The sequence below is a fragment of the Ursus arctos genome, unplaced genomic scaffold (genome assembly GCF_023065955.2).
Source record: "Ursus arctos isolate Adak ecotype North America unplaced genomic scaffold, UrsArc2.0 scaffold_14, whole genome shotgun sequence".
Taxonomy (NCBI): domain Eukaryota; kingdom Metazoa; phylum Chordata; class Mammalia; order Carnivora; family Ursidae; genus Ursus; species Ursus arctos.
This window is the reverse complement of record NW_026622808.1, coordinates 37,199,626-37,219,817: the sequence shown is the minus strand read 5'-3', so window position 1 is coordinate 37,219,817 and position 20,192 is coordinate 37,199,626. Positions and strand designations below refer to the sequence as shown.

The window sequence follows — 20,192 nt, the reverse complement described above, 5'->3', positions numbered from 1 at the left end:
GGGATCCCGGTGAATCTGTCCCCAGAGCACTAACACTGTCTTCCTCCTGCTGAGGCCCAAGAAGGTCCATGAGCCCCTCCCATGTGTGGCGGATCAGGCTCAGCATGTCAGGGAAGGAGGTGGTAAGGGAGGGGACCCTGGTAGCCAGTCAACCACCTCAGATTCCTGGCCCAAAGGAACTTGCCTGCCTCCAGATGGAGGCAAAGGGAGTCCTTGTCCATCCAAGAGTGGGCCAAAGAAGAGATGGGCAAGCCAATCTGCCTGCTGCTGGGGGAAGAGGGCATGGGTGTCGTTTCAACCCTTGTGCAGTCAGGGGAACCATGGCAGTCCAATGAATGCCTCTCAGGATGGGAGCAGGGCTGCTCTCTGCACGCCTCCCCTGCACTCCCACGCCTGCACACACACAGAGACAGCTCTCGGGCAGTTCCACACTGCTGCAGGGGGGCTTCAAGGGACTGTCTTCTTTTTTTTTTATTTTAATAATTTTTTTTATTATATTATGTTAGTCACCATACCAAGGGACTTTCTTCGTGGAGCTGCCACAGGGAACAACTGAGAGTTTTCTATATGGATTTCAGGGCCTCTCTGGGTCATCTTTTTAAAAGGTCATGTCACTCTACGTGGCTAATTCGTGTATCAGAAAAATATAATGATCACATCTCAACTTATGATTTCACATGTGATTGTGCAAGCTGGGGTTAGGGGAGCTCATTAAGGTGCAGGTGGTCCACGGACAGGGCAGTGCTGCTTGATGGTGGCAAGCAAAGGCTCAGTTAGGACAACATGGCTCAAAAGGACGTGAAGCATGGAGCCTGGCTGTGGTGGAAACCAGGCCTGTGGTATGTCCGTTGCTCCGATTTCACTAAAGTGCTCATCTAACCGTGGCCGTGTACCTTGAGCAGCCAGAGGACATAAGGACCAATTAATGTCATCCTCATGGACCCCAAGATGGCGACAGCCACCAGTCACCTTCGTGGAGACTTGCCACCCCTCTGCCATCAGCCCAGGGCCGGTGCCATCCATCGGCTTGGGGCGGATGCTTCTGTGGGGCCCGCCGGCCCCAGATGGGGCAGACTCCAGTTGGCAGACAGCTGGGAAGTCACCTGGAGCGTGGGATGCCTGTTCTTATGGGGCCAGAGTCAGGCTTGGCTGAGGGTGGCACTGGGATGGCCCACGAGAGCCACCTCTGTCCCCAAATGTAGAAGAACTAAATTAACTGAAGGAACAGTGCTGGGAACAGAGTGCCGGGAATGCAGTGTGGGCCAGATAAAGGAGCAAGCGTGGCCTTCCTCTCTCCCCGATGCAGGGCTGGCCTCGCACACAGGGCAGGGTCCTGGCATGTCCACCCTGTTTCTGAGTCCCTCCCATCTGTGCTCCTTCTCCTTGCAACGCTCTTATGCTGGTCTAGACTCCCAAAGCAGTGGCCCACTAAGGCTTGCTGTGTCCTCTTTGTTCCAAATTACCTACTCCACTCCCTCGATTACCCCAGAGTTTAAAAAAAAAAGAAACTTATGATTTTCTTAGTGGATTTTAATTTAGAATTAGGAAAAGAGTATTAATTTGTATGTACACCATTACCTTCCAAGAGAGAGGGAAGACTCAAGCAATAGAGTCAGAGACCATTTCTCTTTGTGCCTCATTGGGTTCCTGCTAAGAAGTAACATATTTTCAGGGATCCTCAGCTTGGGGTGAGTTAGGACTGGTTTAGAAGACCATCAGAGACGTGGGACTGGTGTAGACCCGCATAAACGTATAGACTCCCATGGACCCACAAAAACCTGGGCAGCACATGTAGACCTACTCAGATCTGCCTGAACTCTTACTATTCTTATTAAAAAAAAAAAAAAAGAAGAAGAAGAAGAAGAAAGAAGTGCCTACCAGAAAGAGAGTAGAGTTCATTACCACTATGGCAGGTAGTGAAAGTATCTTAGACACTTAGCCCTTGACTATTAGGTGAAGCATTACCTTGTATTTGGGAATGGTCTTCAGAAGCTCTTTCACTGGGACATCAGTGCCGACCACACCCAGAAGAATGCCCTTCGATCTCTGTTGAAAAACAAACAGTTCGCAATAAAAACAATAATGAGTTACTTTGGTGGAAGGAATAGAATTGAATGAGAAGCCAACACACCACAGATCATTGTCTGGTGCCTTCTCGAAGCTTCTAGAGATTGAAGATTAACCCAGATATCTATGAGGCCCCTTTTCTATCCCCCACTCCCACCCCCAAATATTGCTAGACAGAAATGGTAGCTTCTTAGGCCAAACACTCACTACAGTACCTTTCTACACACACCCATACCAAGATGTCCTAACAGACATCTCTTCTCCCTCCTGAAAATTCATAATTAATATGAAGAAACACAAAAGTTTTAGCAGCTAAGGGCTGTGAGCATTAACCAGTTAATTTATGGAAGCTTTCTCCAGGAAAGACTTAACATAACTGCTCTCTCAATTTGCACTGTCATCTGGTGCCCAGGGGAAAGACGGAATAACCCTCACAATTTTAGTAGCATGTTGGAACCAAGGACCAAGGTGAAGGAATAGGCCTCCAGGGAGGGTCCCAGTTTCCAAAGTCAGCATGATGTGCTGAAACTGTCAGGGTCAGAAAGACCTCCTGGAAAAAGACACAAATTGCTATCACCCATTGTTTCCCTCCAGGTCAAATCCACCTGGAACCTCAGAAGGTGACGCTTTTTAGAAATAGGGTGTGATCACTTCGAGGCAAAACCATCCTGGATTTAGGATGGACCCTGTATCCAACAACGGCATCCTTAGAAGAAGACACAGAGACCCATGAGAGAAGATGGCCACATGGAGAGGGAAGCAGAGCTGCCACAAACCGAGGAACATCTGGGCACTGGAAGGACCTTCTAGATCCTTCTGAGGAAGCACAGCCCTACCAACACCATGATTTTGGGCTTCTAGACTCCAGAATTGTGAGAATAAGTTTCTATTGTTTTAAGCCTCCCCATTTGTGGCCCTCTGTTACCACAGCCCAAGGAAACTAACGCAAGGCTGGTCACTATGCATTGGGAAGGGGTCATCGCACCACACACCAGGATTCTCTCTGGCTTTTGCCTTCCTCTGGTCATTTCACACCTATGTTTGGGGAAAGTGCTGCATACTGTCACATGACATCTGCCGGAAGTCCTCTCGTCTATTCTTGATGTTGTGATTCTAACAGCAGAATTAAAAGTGAGGAAAAGTGATAGACCTCCTATCCTTACTTAATATAAATAAAGGAAGGTCACCAGAGCTTGAGTCAGAGGGTGTCTGAGATGGCAACCCTCCTAGCATCGTGCAGGAACATGGCTGCTGTACTCACGGTTTCATTCTGCTTACTAAACACAGGCATGGCGACCGTGGTCATCAGGACAAGGCCCTGATCATCGGCAAGCTGGACAGAGAGAGAAGTCAGTTACCTGGGAATGATCTGTAAACCACAGATGGCTGCCAGCCACGGCCCTCGACCATCTCATCCTTTCCTGACCAGGGCCATTAGGAATGGACCACTGCCCACTTAGGCAAGCAGCCGAGAAGAGAGTGCAACATCCCTGTATTCTGACTAGCAGATAAGGACTCCAGTCCATGGCTGGGGAAACCAAGTCAGTTGCTGTTGGTCAGTCCAGCTGATCTGTTACTGCATTCGGCCATCTGGGTTCAAAGAAAGCCCGGCTTGGATCTTACTGATTCACTTTGTTTTCTGACCACAGATTGATTCTACCCTTTTACTTTGCAGACATTTATGTGCAATATGAATGCTTCTCCTTAATCTGAAAATTGAGCATCAGAAAACATGAGCATAAGGGGTTTTATGAGTTGCCCCTGCTGGAAACAATGGACTCTGGAATCATTTCTTCTCCCCGAGGTAGCTGAGTCAAGGCCTTTTGGTACCTCTACATGCCTCTGTGTGTCAGTCCCAGACAGGAAACAAAACAAAAACAAAACACAACAAATAACTTTATCACCTCATCCCTAAAATCACTGCTAAGAAGCTAAACATTTCTCCTGGAATAACAACCCTTGAAGGAGGGCAAACAACACGCTTCCGGGACCATCTGAATTGTATACAATGCATTGAGACCCAGAATCACATCTGCTTTTCACACAGTGTTCGGAGACAGGCAGGAACCCTACCCTGCCCCCCAAACAAATGGGGAAACAGAGTCCTGGACCACAGTAGGCTTGGGTCCAAGACAACCCCGGTTTTAATTCTCAGCTTTGAATCTTTATTAACTGCATTTGTTAAGCCTCCACATCCTCATAGGAAATAATGCCAATTATCCCCCAGCATTGTTACCATGAAGACAAAATGTGAAACTGCCCAGCATGGTACCTGGCATGAGGACATGCTCAAAGGATGTTGATTTCTTTTCCATGCCTGCAAGGTCATGTGGCTAGTAAGTAGCAGAGTCCAGAGTGAGACCAAGGCATGTGACATTTCTGACAGGGACCAAAGTTACCATGGCAAGTTTGGTGGGAGAAAGATCCTTTCTAGTTTCACGGCCCATTCTAGCCTCACATGAAGCCATCTGTGAACAAGAATCCACTACCTTCAGTCTATAGTGTTTTCTGATGTGTGAGTACGTCTCCATAGCTTTAGTTCCATAGAAAAACCAGGTATTTTTCCCTCAATCTCCTCGGGAAGAGGCATTTTAAAGAGAAGATTCTAAAACCTAAGGGCCCCCATGGACTGAGGTCTCCATGGACTGGCTGGCCTTTTGAGAAAAGAAAAGGTCATCAAACTCAGTCCATCTTCCACCCATCTTGTTCTTTCAATAGATTCTTCAAGCTACTGGGCCTCACTACTTATAATGTGGTTCATAGAACAGCGGCATGACTGAACCCAACTCTAGACATTTTAATAATTAGTATGCATATTAAAATTCAAGGAGCATCATTATAGGAAAATCCTTTCTACCATCAATACTCATGATAGCTAAAAAGAAGCTTGTAGGCATAGGGAAGGGCTCCTACGAGAGACAGATGGGGTCATGTTTTAGCCATTTCTGTCAAGTTGGACCTGTATTCCTCCCTGACTAACAAGATGAGGCAAGAATCACACGTTCGGTCAAGGGCGGGGAATTTATGGTGTGAAGGTTAATTTTATGTGTCAACTTGGCCAGGCCATGGTGCCCAATGTTTTGATCAAACACCAATCTGAACATTGCTGTGACTGTATCTTTCTAGATGTGATTCACATTTAAATAAGCAATCTTTGATAAAGCAGACGAGCCTGCATAATGTGGGTATGCCTCCTCCTATCAGTTCAAGGGTTTCGGAGAAAAAAACAGGTCCCTGAAGGAAGAAGGAATTCTGCTTCGCAATTGCCTTCCTCCCCTCCTGCTGGACCTTCCAGCCTGCCAACCCACCCTACAGATTTCAGATGTGTCAGCTCCCACAACTGTGCAAGGAATTCCTTACAATCAATCTCTCTCTCTGCCCCACTCCATAGATATGACATATATCCTACAGATAGGGAAGAAATGTATCTATCCCCTAAGCTTCTCTTTCTCTGGAGAGCCCTGACTGATACACGTGGTAATCATGTAATCTGTTATTCAGAGCAGCCTAATTTGGGTGTGAGAATGGACAACAAACTTACTACTACATCATAATTTTAATAACTAAATAATATTAACCATGAGATGATAATGACAGTTTGTGAAGACATGGTTTTCAACATCCTGCTAAAAATACTTAAAGTGTCCTATGGCCACCACGGGGGTATGGAAAGCCATTTTCAGAGAACCAACCCACAGTTAACACCTCTCTTAGGATCAGAGATCTCCCCACATCCCGACTCCTTGACTAATCCTCAATGCTATACAGAAAAGGGATTTGAGCGGATCCATAACCCCAGGCAACTTCCACTTTGCAACTCAAATCAAAATTTCAAGCGATGCCAACATATATCATGGATGAAATCAAAACATACCACTGACAATAATGAGAAATGAAGCTTTTTCCTGCAACCAGTAAGAATCAGTTATAAGTCACTGGTAATCGTTCTGGCACAGACACAAGATCATGGGAAACTTGCAAATATTAAGCCGGCATACAGTATCAACGTCACTCAGAGGCTAATTCCAAAGGTAATTACGGCCTGTCATTACCTTACCAAAAAAAAAAAAAATCCCCATAATGTTGCGTGTGTAGTGAAAGCATTCATTTTTCAACCAGCCTCTTGTAAACAAAGGAAATGCAGTGAGCTCGGTGCTGGGAGGACATGTACTCTCTCCCCGGGCAGTTCTGACCCCGATCTGGACTGGCTTGGCCAGAACCTTAACCTGTACCCTTCTTGATGTGCGCGGCTCACCGGTGCGGCCACGAGGGCTGGCGGGGCCTGGAAACACAAGCGCGTGACCCCAAGGTGTTCTCCTGCACCCACCAGCTCCATCTCTCCCAGTCTCCACGGATCTGGGTTCTGCGAATCCTGAACGTTTCATGGAGAAGAAACATCAGCTTGAAAATTAATTTGCACTGTGAGCACTTTACGATCGAAAGGCATTCTGCGCTCCTGCCGTAGGAAATAGCAGCCGGTGGCAAAGGCATTTTGTCCAGACCACCACGCAGGAGCTATGGAGCCAACCGCGGCTGACACTCTCTGTCCCCACACGCTAGGGGGTCCCTGCTTTTCTGTGGCCCCCTAACCTGTAGTGGCGGCTGAGGTGAGAGCTGCTTATGATTCATACACGTGGCTTCCAAGAAAAACCCAGACACAGAGTCAACATTCATGTTCCAAAGGGTAGGCATGGAAGAGGGAGGTCACCATGCGCCATCTGGGAAAAATCCTATTAACTGAAGGCCAAGTGGGAACCCTAAAATGAACTGCCATTCAACTGCATTTGCCCAGGCTTTGAACAGGCCTCCGAAGTGCCTTGGCTGTGGTGTTCTCTTGTATAATAAGTGTATATTATTCCATATCCTTCATTTCCTATGCTACATAATGGGGACCGTGCTGGTATCAAAGGAAATGATGAATAATAATACCGAACATCTGGTTTATAAAACGCAAACTTGCTCAACAGATTGACTGCTTCCTGTCGGCTTCCCAAGCTAATCACGCATGTGAGCCTGTGTGACTATGCATTTGGGTTCATGTGTGAGGTTCCTGCAGTGGCGCCGGGGCCCTACTCCTGACGCTTGATTCGCTTCCCGCCAGGGGCACCGGCTGGCCATGCGGACAGCTCTCCGGTATGGCCCCGGATGGGACGACCCCCAGAGTGAGGTCCACCAGTGTTGCCGCTGGGCTAGGTATCATTCATTGATTCCCTGGGGACACATGCCTCGAGCACCAGCGTCCGTGCCAAGTCCCATGCCATGTGCTGGAAGGCTGGAAGATACCCAGGCAAGACACAGAGGTCTTACCCGTCAGGAACCCAAGTCCCCCAGAGGAGACAGATGGGCAACGGGGCAGAGGGAGAAACGCTGGCTGGGGCAGCACACTGGCTCTAGTCACGTGAGCAGAGGGCCTAGCTTCTTCAGGACTAGCCTAGACTAAAGGAAACACGTCCAAGAGTCACTGGCATCTGTCGGGGTTTTTATGACAGATCCAGAATGGTTCCTGAAAACCAATGTGACGACGGCAGAAACAAGGTCCCTGCCACAGAGCAGTTTTGTCCATTTGCTTTAAACTTCAGAATATGTATCAGTGGAACAATGAAGGGGGACATATTTTTAAAAACCACCCAGTACTTTTCTTCCCCCCCTTTTTTTCCCAAATATTACCCCCTTTCTTTAGAGAAATCCTCTTCATCCCTTTCCTCCACGAGGTTCTCTTGGCAACTAATCTCTCCCATCCTGCATGTTACTGGGCATCACACCCAGGCTGAGCCAACTGGGGCACCACACACACACACACACACACACACACACACACCCCACACCCCCTACCCAGGCCACCTGTTTTTTTTTTTTTTTTCCCCATCTGGAGCTAATAGGAAAAACTCTCTACTCCCCTTCGCAGATGACTAGAAGAATGTAATCCTGACAACCAAGTTCTTTCCCCATAGAGAAGAGACGGGGAAAATAAAGTCAACCCAGAGACAGAAGAAGAAGTGTGTGTGTGTGTGTGTGTGTGTGTGTGTGTGTGTGTGTGTGGTGGGAGATAAGGAGAGGCATGGAGGGAGGGGGAGGGAATGAGAAAAGGGGACAGGGAGGGAGGGAACAAGTCCTGGGATGCCTTCATCCCTAAGCTCAACTCCACCCATGCTGTTTTCCATTATTGGGTTCCTTGAGGCGATGTTTGTTGTTTTTTTCTTTTTGCCCAAATGAGCGTGGACTGGATTTGTAACTCTTCTAACAGAAGAATCCTGACTTGCACAAGCGCCCATCTTGACCATAAATGACCTAGGTAGTTCTAGATACCCATCGAGGTGCTCCCAAGTACCCTGTACAACCCACACGGGGAGACACTGCTGAGACCAGAAAGGCCGAAGGCAAGACGTTCCAACAATCTTAAGCTGAGTGGTTGTGTGTCCTTTCCATAAGGGTGGAAATTTAGGTATCCCGAAAGTACCCAGATACTGAATGGCAATGGGCAGCATTCCGGGGGAAATGAGGACTCTTTATGATGGCATCAAAACTATTGTCATTAGGATTTTGTATAAAACTTTTCATGACGAATAGACATTTGCCTGCTTTGAGAAAAGAGCCTGAGAAGTTGCAGAGCCGGAGTCTGCTCTGACAGAGAGTTAGGAACCTGCCAGGAGAGAGGACGGGATGGGGGACAGGAACGGAGGCAGGTTGCAGGCCCTGCCTAGGTTACATCGTGACCAGTTGTGGCTACAGGGATGCCTGGGGAGCCCCCCCCTCAGAAAGACACCTGCTGTGTTGCCTCCCTCACACGTCCACTTACAGGAAGCTTGCCAGGACCAGCGGCAGGACCTGTAGCTGGAGGCCTCTGGGGGCGAGGGCCAAACACTTGAGAAGGGAGGTGGGTTGGAGCCGGGCCCTCAGAATGCATTCGAACAAGGTAAGGGCAGCATGGCTGACAGCCCATTTGAGGGCTGACAGGTGGTTTTCAGCAGAGCTTCCTGCCATCTCTGCTCAGCCCTGGAGGCTTGGGCTCAAACAGAAGTTTGTGCAGAAATGGGGAACTCAGCTCAGGAAGAGAATGCTCTAAGCCAAGAACAGAGGCCAACTCACTAACTCTTCTCAAAGATTGTATTTCTTCTCTACGTTGCCCCTTTTATGTTTATATGTTTTTCTTTTCTTATTAAAGTCAATCAACATATTGACTATGTTAATGGAGTACATCATATAAATGTATACCGTAATACATAAATATTTTATACATGTGTACATAATTTGTGAGTACACAGCTGGGTTTCTGCTGTGTCTTCCTTCCAACACCTGGCATGAACACCAACCTGCACACCATGAAAAGACACTGCCACCATCTAGTGGCAGTTGGGATGAATTGCAGGCACAAAGTCCTGGGAGATGAGCCTTTTCCAAAGCATAGCCTTACCAATAAAAATGTACTTAAAAGGCAGGCAATGTCACTTAATTCCCCACCCAGTGGGAGAAAAGATAGGCTATATAAACTCATGGTTCTGTTAATAACCTGTAGCTTGACAGAGGAAAAAAAAATAGTACCAAGAGGTGAAAAAACACAGCTGTGTACATCTTTAAATAGAAGATGACACATTTTGAAAGTAGATCGATTCTTTAAGGTGTGCAGGATCTGAGAATGTGATAAGGGAGAGCAGGAAGGGCGAGGTTTTCTCTTTCCTCTCTCCATGAGCTTAAGTTTACCAATGACCTGGGAATCCCTGAGGGCTATTCTTTCAGTAGCACACAATGGGGGCAATGGGAACAAGATAGAAAGAGATGGCAGCCATGTCCTTCAGTTTTCACACTCCATGGCAAGGGGAGGGCTGACAGTAGAAAGCCACTGGAATAACACTCTACAAATCAGTGAGAGCACCAGGGAGGGCTTCAGGAAAACACAGACCTGGAAAAGGGAATATGAGCAGAGTATGTGGCTATGTAGAGACCTTCCACAGGAACAAATCCCTGGACCTTGCCTCCTATTCCCAGACCAAAAAGTCCTCTATCCCTACCCTTTTGATTCCTGTCTATGGCACCTCCCCCAATTCTCCCACTCCTTCCCTCACCCCAACATCCTTTATCTTCAATATTGAACAGAGATCAGGGGGGAAAATCTAGTAAAAACCATACTCAATTATGGGTCTTAACTTTCTGTCCTGGAGGTACCTCTTGCTGGAGATGCAGACACTCTCAGAGGAAGAACAGGTGCAAGCCACGGAAATGTGGAAACTAAAGCCTATTGGTGCATCTCATGCCTGACAAGTATCAGTGCACAGTACCCGCATTATCTGCTTGGCTGATGTGAACAGCATCTGACTCTGAATTTTACTCTCATTTACATCTCCACCGCTGTGAGTGCTAATCATGAAATTTACTAGCTGCTTCAATGGTGGTCAGTTTTAAATGAGAGGCTTTACACACGTACGCATATTTAAAAATACACTTGCTCAATAACCTAAAAAGCCATTTTGAAAGGAGAAGAGAAAGAAAGAATAGTTTGTTCCAGCGATAAAACCAAAAGATTTCTAAATCACCGTTGGTAGTGTATCTGTGCGTGTATGTTTGATTTTTTAAATCTCTTCTCTGTATAGTTGAACGTTTTAATAAAAAGAACATCCCCATGAATTTTCACCTACAGAAAACATTTTATAAATAAAACCACCCAACAGCACATGCTTGCAATGAATGTCAATGCCCTAAAATAAATAATAATCATCCTATTCAAACAAATCTTTTTGCATAAAGGTCAAAATAGTCCTTTAAACAAACTATGGTAATACTTTGATATGAAAATGCTATGAGAGTAAAGTTTTTATATTCTGAGTTAAACATATTATGCTTGATTATTAGTATTTTAGATGTTCTTTATAGTAAGACGTTTAGAAAAAGCAGGCATTACTATTTTTAATTGAAGAGCTGGTTCTTTCAATGTAAGCAATATGAATTGTCTGCCTTTTATGATACTACTCAGATGAACTGCTACCCTTCTAAAATTTAGACAATTTAAGAACATCGACCACTGTTTAGATTCTCATTTGCACTGGCATCTTTCAACATTTGTGGAAGATGCCTGACTCCTAAATAATATAAGGCATTAACAAAGTAGCAGTGGGAAATAAGAAGAAACAAGAATAAGTAAATCTTCCAAGTAACATTGCCCCTCCCTTTGCATCTGATTGTCTGGGTAAAGTGCAGTCACTCAGTTTTCGAGAATACTCCATAAGTGATATTTCGCTTTTAGCCAAGACATTGCCACTTCTTACTGAATCATTATTACTTGTGTCTGAGATTTGGAGACCCTGAATTCTTATCAGATTCACTGTATTTTAAATTGTCTAAATACAAAAGTAAACAGATGTCCCTCTTTGAACTTTGTATCTTGTATGAACTCAACTGTTGAATTTGTTTGTCCTCTCTTCCTCTTCTTAACAACCTGAGGACAACTTTGTGAGTGATAGTGTTGGATAATGCGGGAACATCTGTATGAGAATCTCAAAATGACTTTCTTCTAATAAAGCTGTTATTATTTGGGAAAAATTTTATGTTGCTTCCTCTTTTCCCAGCATTTCCGAGCTATGTCATTAAGTGGGGAATATGTTTTATGAGTAAACATCTAGACGGAGGGGAGATGTAGTCTTTGGCCAGGGACACATATATAAGTAAACCCAGGGGCAAGAGAATATTACAGATCAACATATCCAAAAGCTGTTGTAGGAAACTGCTTTGTTTGTTTATTAGGGTATAACATGCTTATTTCAAGACTGTCCCAGAATAATGACAATACAAATTACCATGGGGCATTGGATTTTCGCTAATATTCATGATCAGCTAGGACACATAACTGACCTCCCCAGTATAACGGAGCACTTGTATTTTCACAAACACAGTTTAGACACCTCCAAATAGATGCCTGAAAATACAGTCAACTGTCGGAGCTTTGGGGCCCTGGGATAAAACCTTCCTCCTGTTTAAAGACCCCCTGAAACGCCGCTTCCTCCATAAAACCTTCCCTAACGAAGTGGAAATGGGAACCAGATGTTCTCAAACTTCACTACAAAGATAATCATATTTACTCTACAACCTAAGATACCATCTAGGACCAAATTTGTGCAAACTGTTAATACAGCAGTCACTGAACACCGTAGCTGGAAGAAAAACTGAAAATTCTGGAGGGCTTGTAAACTGCAAGGGCAGAAGCTGGGAATGATCCCTCTTTTTAGCCACAGCATTTAGCATAGATCTGGTACATAGGAAGTGCTCAGCAAATGATCCCGGAAAGAACGGATTCTGATCCTGCCCTTTCATTTATTTTATAATCAAGGCCCAAGGAGGAAAAGGAGTCACAGTGACTTGATGCCAGGATTTGGGCAAGTCTGTCCTTTTATATTCTGGGGCTTCCACTGGCTCCTGGCTCCTTCACTCGGTATCTGTGCGTGTTGTGCCTGCGCCAGTGTGGTGAGACTGTAAGGAGGCTCTGAGCAGCTGGCACTTACATGCTGCTGCCGTTGCTGGGACAGAATGCTCATGTAACAGCTTAGTTGAACACTGTGACTTTGGAAAGCAGCACAGAGAGGAGAATCAGCTATAGAAGCATCTGGAATTAAATCCCAGAGCAGGTTACCCAAGCTTATCTACCCATCCTTCTATCCATCCATCCATCCATCCATCCCTCCATCCATATCTGTTTCCAAGCACAGCTTGCTATTACTAAACACTGCTTTGAATGTTTTTATATTTAGGTACCCTTAGATTGAACCCTGACACAGACCTTGCAAAGTGTCTTTCAAAGCCCATCTTGTAGGTGAAGAAATAAAGGCACAAAGAACCTGGCACTGGGTCACAGAGAGCAGCGGAGATTTAGGCCTTGGCCCACCTGATGCTAGAGGCCCCGTCCCAATCACTGTGCCCTCAACCTCCTTTCTGTAAAGGACAAAGACAAATGTCACGTTTTGCCTTAAGGAGCCTGGGGTGCAGTGAAGCACGCTGATCATTGCTAGAGTAGGGGTACCACCCATAGTTCTTGGGAGGGTTAAGTAGAATTCTAGATGTAAAGCAGCCAGCACAGAGCCTGGCACAGCCAACAAGTACACGCACCCTCATAAGGAACGTTCTAGGTGCAGGGGGGAGCTGATCAGCTCCTCTGGAATTCACCCACTGCTCTACTGAATTAGAACACCCCATCCAGCTCTCCATTGGAACTGCATAACCAAAACAAAAATATTATTCCTTTATCCCATGATAGAACATCATGGCTTTAATAGTTAAACAAAAGGCCTTAGAAAGCAGCTGGCCGGGGGGTGGGGGGATTTACCGTAAATGGAAGGAGGTTAGGAAGGAAGCAGACTGGGAAAGGAACTGCCTGGAGGAAGGGGCCGGGGAAGAAGGGACAGATGCTGCCGAAGCACCGGGCCTCCAGATGAGTTACTGCATCCCAGGCCTGGGCGCACGTGGATGGGTCCAATCCAAGCACACAAGGGCTCATGACTCAGCAAGTGGTTCACTTTTGTGAGTCATTTCTGGAAAAAGAAAATCCATACCATGGCATTAGTCCTTCGCCCGACATTTTTCTACCTCTCGAAACTAGGTTGGGTTTTACAAAATCCTTCCAGTTAATTTGAAGGGATAAACATCGAACTCTCTGTTCTTGAACTCGTTAGCCGCGCTGCTGTGCAGGATTGCACAACCGCTCTGGTTTAACCCCAGAGGGTCATTCCAGTCGAATCCTCTGGCGTGAGCTGAGAGCTCGCACAGAGCCATCCCTGCCGTTCTCATGGAACGGGGCTACATTTGGGTTTGTAACGACTATAGATCCATTAATCGGGGGTCTGACCAGCTAATAACGGGACAGGAAAGGGGATCAGGCAGCTGAACTATGACCAGACCAACAAATACGTAACTCTGTTTAGAAAGAAAAAACTGGAAGGGCAGTTGCTTCATTAAAATTAAAATCTCATTGTAATGGGCAGAAATGATGACGTAAATTCTGTCAGCGAAAATGAGAATATTTTGTATCAAAACATCAAGCCAAAAAAAAAGTTAAGAAAGGCAAGGCTCTGTCTATGAGTGTATGGGGTGTGTGTGTGTGTGTGTGTGTGTGTTCTCCTGAGTAATTCATGACATTTTCATACCACACCTGCCACATAGGAAATCCCTACCAATGAGGACCATGAAGTCACATTAATATCATTGACAGTGATTTGGCATTGATTTCATGTACACTCAGCTTAGATTTACATTGCGACACAGATTTGGTTTCCAGAATCAATGAATTGTACTGCTTTTCATGAGCCCTGTGCCAGAATGAATGGTGTTCTTCACTGTACATTCTCTCTCACTTCCTCTCCTACGGACTCAGAGAAACACAGTAATGCAGTCACAAAAGAAACGCTCTTCTCACGGAAGCCCACACTTCCTGGGTTCCCTTCCTTTTCCCTTCCCTTTCCTTCATTAAGGTATTCCATGTAGGTGTCCCCTAAATGATACTCTCTCTTCCAAGCTCTTGACCAATAAAGTGTTGATTCATATACTGCTTTCAGGAAACATACCTTAGTGGGTCAAGTGATGGATACAGTTGTCCTAAATCTTCCAATAAATACAGGAGAACCCTCAAAATGGCAATTCTTTGAGCTCATGATCGCCCTTGGGTCAATAAGTGAGCCCTGGAGAATGGCATCTAGAAGCAAGGAAATCAGAACCTCAGGTGTTCTCTGATGTCCTCTTCAAGACAGTCCCTAGGCTTGACATAAGTCATGCTGACATTAATGCCACCACAGCCAAATTTCCTGGCTTTGTGAAATAGCTCTTCTCAATCCTCTGCCTTCCTTTCTATGTAGAAGAAAAAAAGGATATGCATATTTCTTTGGGGAGGGAAGAACAATTATAATGAAAACAATTTTTTTAATTCCATTGTTTTTACTCAGATGTTTCTTTGACTTTCAAAAGAAAAGGCAGTTTCATTTTAGTAATGTTATAAGCAGGGCTTGTATTGTTTTAACACCTCAAGACAATCATATTTTACAGTTGTGCCTGCTTTAAATAAATAATAGAAGACATTCACATATCTTAAAGACATGAGAATTTTTTAAAGAAGACTCTGAATTCCTAAGACACTAAACATTAAGTCTGGGATGAGAAAGCACTGCAATACTAGGGATCTTTAAATCAATTCTTGGTTTTTGGATTTACAAAAATACCTACTTTTTTTTTCTTTTTTGGAGAACATCAGATTACATCAGTGTTTCAAAACCATTTCTAATTTATTTGTGTCAAATGTTATTTGTCTATTAAACAAGGTATACTACTAGCACAATGGGTAGCATTGCTCTTTCCAAGACTGGCTTCCCCTCTGGTCAGGCACTCAGTGTGGATGGCCCTGGCAAGCACTGTTCAGGTGCTTCTCAGGGGAGTCTCCCATTACAACAAGGAGAAAAGCAAGGCTCAGGGTGATGGTGTTCTGGACCCAAGTTTGCCAGGCAGGACTGGCAGGGTGGGGTCTCTACTCCAACTCCAGCCAACCTTGCAGTTGGTCTTTGGACAGCTGGGTTCTCTTCCCTCTGCCATAGGAGTGGGACAGCCCATTCTGTCACACGTGCACACCACAAAGGGCTGGACTGTGTGAGAACAGCACACTCCAAATAGCAACCGGGGCAAAGGTCACTCTCCCTGCTCCATTCTTCCCATCTGAAAGCCAAGGTAGCCTTTCCTTCCAACCAGTCCCGCACTGAACAGTGAGTAGGACCAGCAACACCTCCAAATGAGGTGTGTGTAGTAGGGTAGGCAGCCCCCTCGGTTCGACTGTGCCCCTGCACTTCCATGGACCGCCCACACTCAGATCCATGCTGCTCTAAGCACCTCATGGGGATGGGCCTTTGACTAAAGATAAAAGATGATTTCTCTTTCTGTTAGAAAATGAAGAGTTTTGATAAACAAAGGTACTTTTTAGATTTGTCCCGTGTAAGACAGCACATCACTGACAAACTGTCCATCTTCTGAGCAGAGCTGTCTGTTCTAAGAATCTACGTAATTGTATGTGTTTTTAAAACTGAGTTTTGATTTCCCAGTTTTTCATTTGTTTCTGGAGTGAGTTAGGCTCAGCAAACAATTTTTAGGCAAAAGCCTTGTTTGTCCATTTAATGTATTTATGAGTAATACATTTTGTTCACTATTATTATAAATATAACTACTTATAAAAATACATGTTCACTGCACAGGGTTTGAAAAGCACAGAACTGAATTAAGAATAAAGCAAAATACTTGTTCTCCTCTTAGAGGGGAATATCCACTATGAGACATACCTATGCGTTTCTTCTCAGTATTGTTTTGTACATCTGTATGTTTACACACACACACACACACACAAAGACCATAATGTACATAAAATGTTATATTCTGATTTTAAAACTAATTTATTTTCTTATATTTAATTCAATTTCATTTTGACCACAATTTTATAATGGCTTCCTATCCTTTGGAACTTGGGTGACTTTTGCCACCACTTTACTATTGCTGGGTGTGTTGGTTCTTCTTTTCCTCATTAGAGGTAAAATTGCAAGTCACTGACTGGTTTGGGTTACATTCTTTCTATGAAGGAGGATTGTTGGGTTAAAACACGGAAGTACGGATATTCTTCATATGTACTAGCAATGTATTCTTGAAGGTTTTTCTTTTTCTTTTTTGTTTTGGTTTTGTTTTGCGTTTTTTTTTTTTTAATCAATTTTCATGCTGATAGTGTAAAAACTAAAAACTAAAAAAATCTTTTCATAATTGAATTCTGGTTCTTACCTTGCTTTTATCTTTGTTATAAAATCCTATTAAAGTTCCAATTTATATGAAAATGGGATGAAACTTGAACGTTTTTTTCCAGATATACAAATAAACACGCATTACGAGTTTGTTTAAAATTACCCAATTAGCTTTTTCAAACAAGAAAGGCAAAGAGCATCCTGTGTCTGCATGGGAACTCTATGACCCCCATTGGTCCCTATGGGGGTGCAGTTCTTGCGTGCTGCTCTGCCAGCCCTCCCGCCATTGGGGAGCCATGTGCTGGGGGTCTTGTGTTCCTATATTAATGTTCTAAAGCACGGAGCTGAAGAGGGCCATGGAAGAGGGCTTGGCCAAGACTCACATGGATATGAAACAGGCAAACTACACCTTCTTCGTCAGTGGATCTGGACCACTACTGATACACCCACACAGAACTACAGTGGGGAACAAACTATGGGGCTTTGTGATCATCATTCTGGTTCAGCAATGTGCTGTGACTCTGATTGCCGCAGAGTTCCGGCACACTGGCCACGGGAGAGCCGCAGTGGCTAGACTTGTCCTGGGTTCTTCCTCCCTGGCCTTATTCACAGAACAGATCTACTAATTCACATGGCAGCTACCAGCTTACAGACTCAGTGTAGTCAATCTTAACAGCCCCAGCCCGAGGATGCATATAAAAGATGCCTGTACATGTTCCTATAAAACAGAAAATGATAAGGGGGGGGAATGGGGTTATCAAAACAAGATATAATAATTCACACACAAAGCAAGTCGAGGTAAAAGCAAATGAGTCATAAACCAGAACCAAATGTAAACAGTTACCACCTCTCAGTTTCGCACTTGATTTGCACGGATTTTGCTGGTTATATAACTATAATGGAACACGAAAATCGCTAGACCTACAGTTCTATGAAAAGAGCAGCTTTGCAAACTTTCAATTTTCTATTTTCAATGACAGTTAATTCAACATTTCAAAGTACAGAAGTTAAATGAGGCGAAGAATGATAAATGATGCCCCACGATTGCTGAAATCTGATTACCCAGAGATAAGAACAGGCCAGATTCCACTTGCCCAAGTGTGGACCTAAAGCATGAGACAAATGAAAGAAAGAAGGGGAGAAAAAAAAAAAAAAAAAGCAAAGGGGGAAGAAAAACTTTAGGGAAATGAATGCTTCCATTTATCCCTCCTAAATATAATATAAACAAGGACACAAAGAAAATGCAAATGAATTCCGGATCCCATGGACACTCGGGGGGGATATTAATAAGCCAGTTCCATCCTGAAAGAAAACCCCCAAATCGACCTCCATTTAAGAAGCTAATTTATGCACTCCTGAGTCCTCATACAAGTTAAGCAGCACAGAATATCACAGCAGGCATAAAACAACTGTGAGCCCTGCTGTGTTTGTTCAAGAATGCAAGTTAGCTCTTCCTAACAGGAAACAAAACATGTCGTCGGGCTATTAAACAGGGATCGTTTTGCCATACTGTGCAGCCCTGAATGCATCAATTGCTGTCCCAAACAGGATTCGAGATGTGGTTTTCTTTAACTATGGTTTTGAGAAAAATGCTTATGCTGCTCGGAGTTCTCAGACTGATATTAACTAATCTAGTGCCGGGCCAGACAGAGCACTCTCGAAACCTTCACGGAACGGTGTCTGACAAACTCCAAAGTGGTGGGAAGGCAGCACGAGATAAAGGGAAGGGGTTACCGATGGGGGGAGAAGTTAACCCACGTACCCAGCCGACTTTGGAATTCCCCCAAGAGTATATTTGCCTTTCAGTGTTCAAGGCCCCACTCTGCAGTGATTAATCATGCAGTGAACAACCGATATTTCGTTCCCATAGACAAAACCCACCTGAATGAATATGCTGTTTGAAAAAATAGACAACTTTTTTTGCCAGGAATGATGACTGAATGTACACTTGCAAGTGGTTTTGGGTAACTCTGCTGTGTTATTATTATAAAATGGGATCTCTCAGATGTTCTTTAGAAGTCAAGAAGTTCCATGTAAGAAAAAATAAACAGGCAGACCTTTCTTACATATGGACCTTTCTTCATTGTTCAATTTAGGACCATCAATCCACTGGAGAAAGTGGTTCAATTTCCACTAAAAAGAACAGACCTGTGATGGCTTGAGGGCATCAGGTCTGTATTGCTACACGGTTTTTAACCAAAACTTTGGGGCACTTCACTGCATTTGGTGAAAATAGTTAATCAGGCATATCACCAGTTAGTACTATCCCAATGTGATATCAAGGGTTGAAATTTACAGAGTCTAGAAATGATCTCAGAGGTGCTTAAGAATCACAGTAAAAACAAAATGAAATTATTTTTGCAAACCATTGTTCTAGAAAATAGTCATAAGCTAGAAGGTAAGTTTTGAAAGACCCTCAAAACATCAGAATTATGAAAACCATAACTTTTAGCCAACAATCATTAATGACTACCACACATAGGAGGGACACCCCAATGGGACATTTTTAGTGATTGATCAGCTAAAAGATTAAAGTAAGCATGTTTACAGAGATAACTATTTAAAACATTTATGGAAAAAACAGTTGCAGATGATACAAAGAGGGACTCCAACAAAAACACAGCACAGATGCAGACACCATATGGTCCAACGTATGCACCCATGACCTCATGTGAAAAGCAGGCCAAAGACGTAACAGCTGGAGATGCCTCCCTTTTACCCCCAGAACAACAAACTCTTGGGTTTGGAAGGGGCTCATTGCAAGCATGTCCACGGCTGGGTGAAATCGATGGGTAACGTCAAAGACTTTGGGAAGAAATCTCTCAAAACAATTGTCCCTGGAAGCCTTTGCTTTGTTGGGGTTTTAAGCCCAACCTGCATTTCCTTCTGACTCCATGTAAAGGTGAAGTCAGGTAATGTAGAGTTTTTAATGAAACTAGAGGGGCGTCATGTATCTTCCCGGCACTTCTGTCATTTCCTGATTATTCATTAGGCTTGAGTCAGAACCACAAATCATTGCCGAGGCCCCAGACCACCACATCCCGTATGATCTGCTCATATGTTCTCTTCATCGCTGCTCTAAAGCATGAGAAGCCAAGACACATAAGTGGTAGGAGGAACTCTAAGTTTTGTGAGTTTCTAGCATATGGCAGGTTCTGTGCTAGACACCAGTAAGAGAAATAACTCTCATAACAAAACTGGAAAATGAGTCTATCATTCTTCTTAATGAGAAGAATCCTAAAGCATAGAGAAGTTAATTAACTGGCCCATGGTCACAAACGGAGGGAGGCTGGGAAGCAACCCACCATGTTCCTTTGCTGGTCAAGCAGCAGGACAATGAGTTTGAGGGGGGCTGATGCTCGGAGGACCCTCATCTTTCCAGCAGAGTGC

General features: G+C 44.4%; 1 protein-coding gene across 3 annotated transcripts in view; it reads right to left on the bottom strand.

The window, feature by feature from the left end:
• The window catches only part of CACNA2D3 (calcium voltage-gated channel auxiliary subunit alpha2delta 3), an 833,176-nt gene that overhangs the window by 212,193 nt on the left and 600,791 nt on the right, over window positions 1-20,192 (bottom strand). For all 3 annotated transcript variants that reach the window (XR_007191727.2, XM_057311802.1, XM_057311801.1), the window contains 2 exons: window positions 3,329-3,400; window positions 1,966-2,046 (listed from right to left, as the gene is read on the bottom strand). Coding sequence is in view for 2 of the 3 variants with exons in the window: in XM_057311802.1 (XP_057167785.1) it covers window positions 1,966-2,046; window positions 3,329-3,400 (153 nt within the window). In the remaining variant the exon portion in view is untranslated. The remainder of the gene's footprint in view (window positions 1-1,965; window positions 2,047-3,328; window positions 3,401-20,192) is intronic.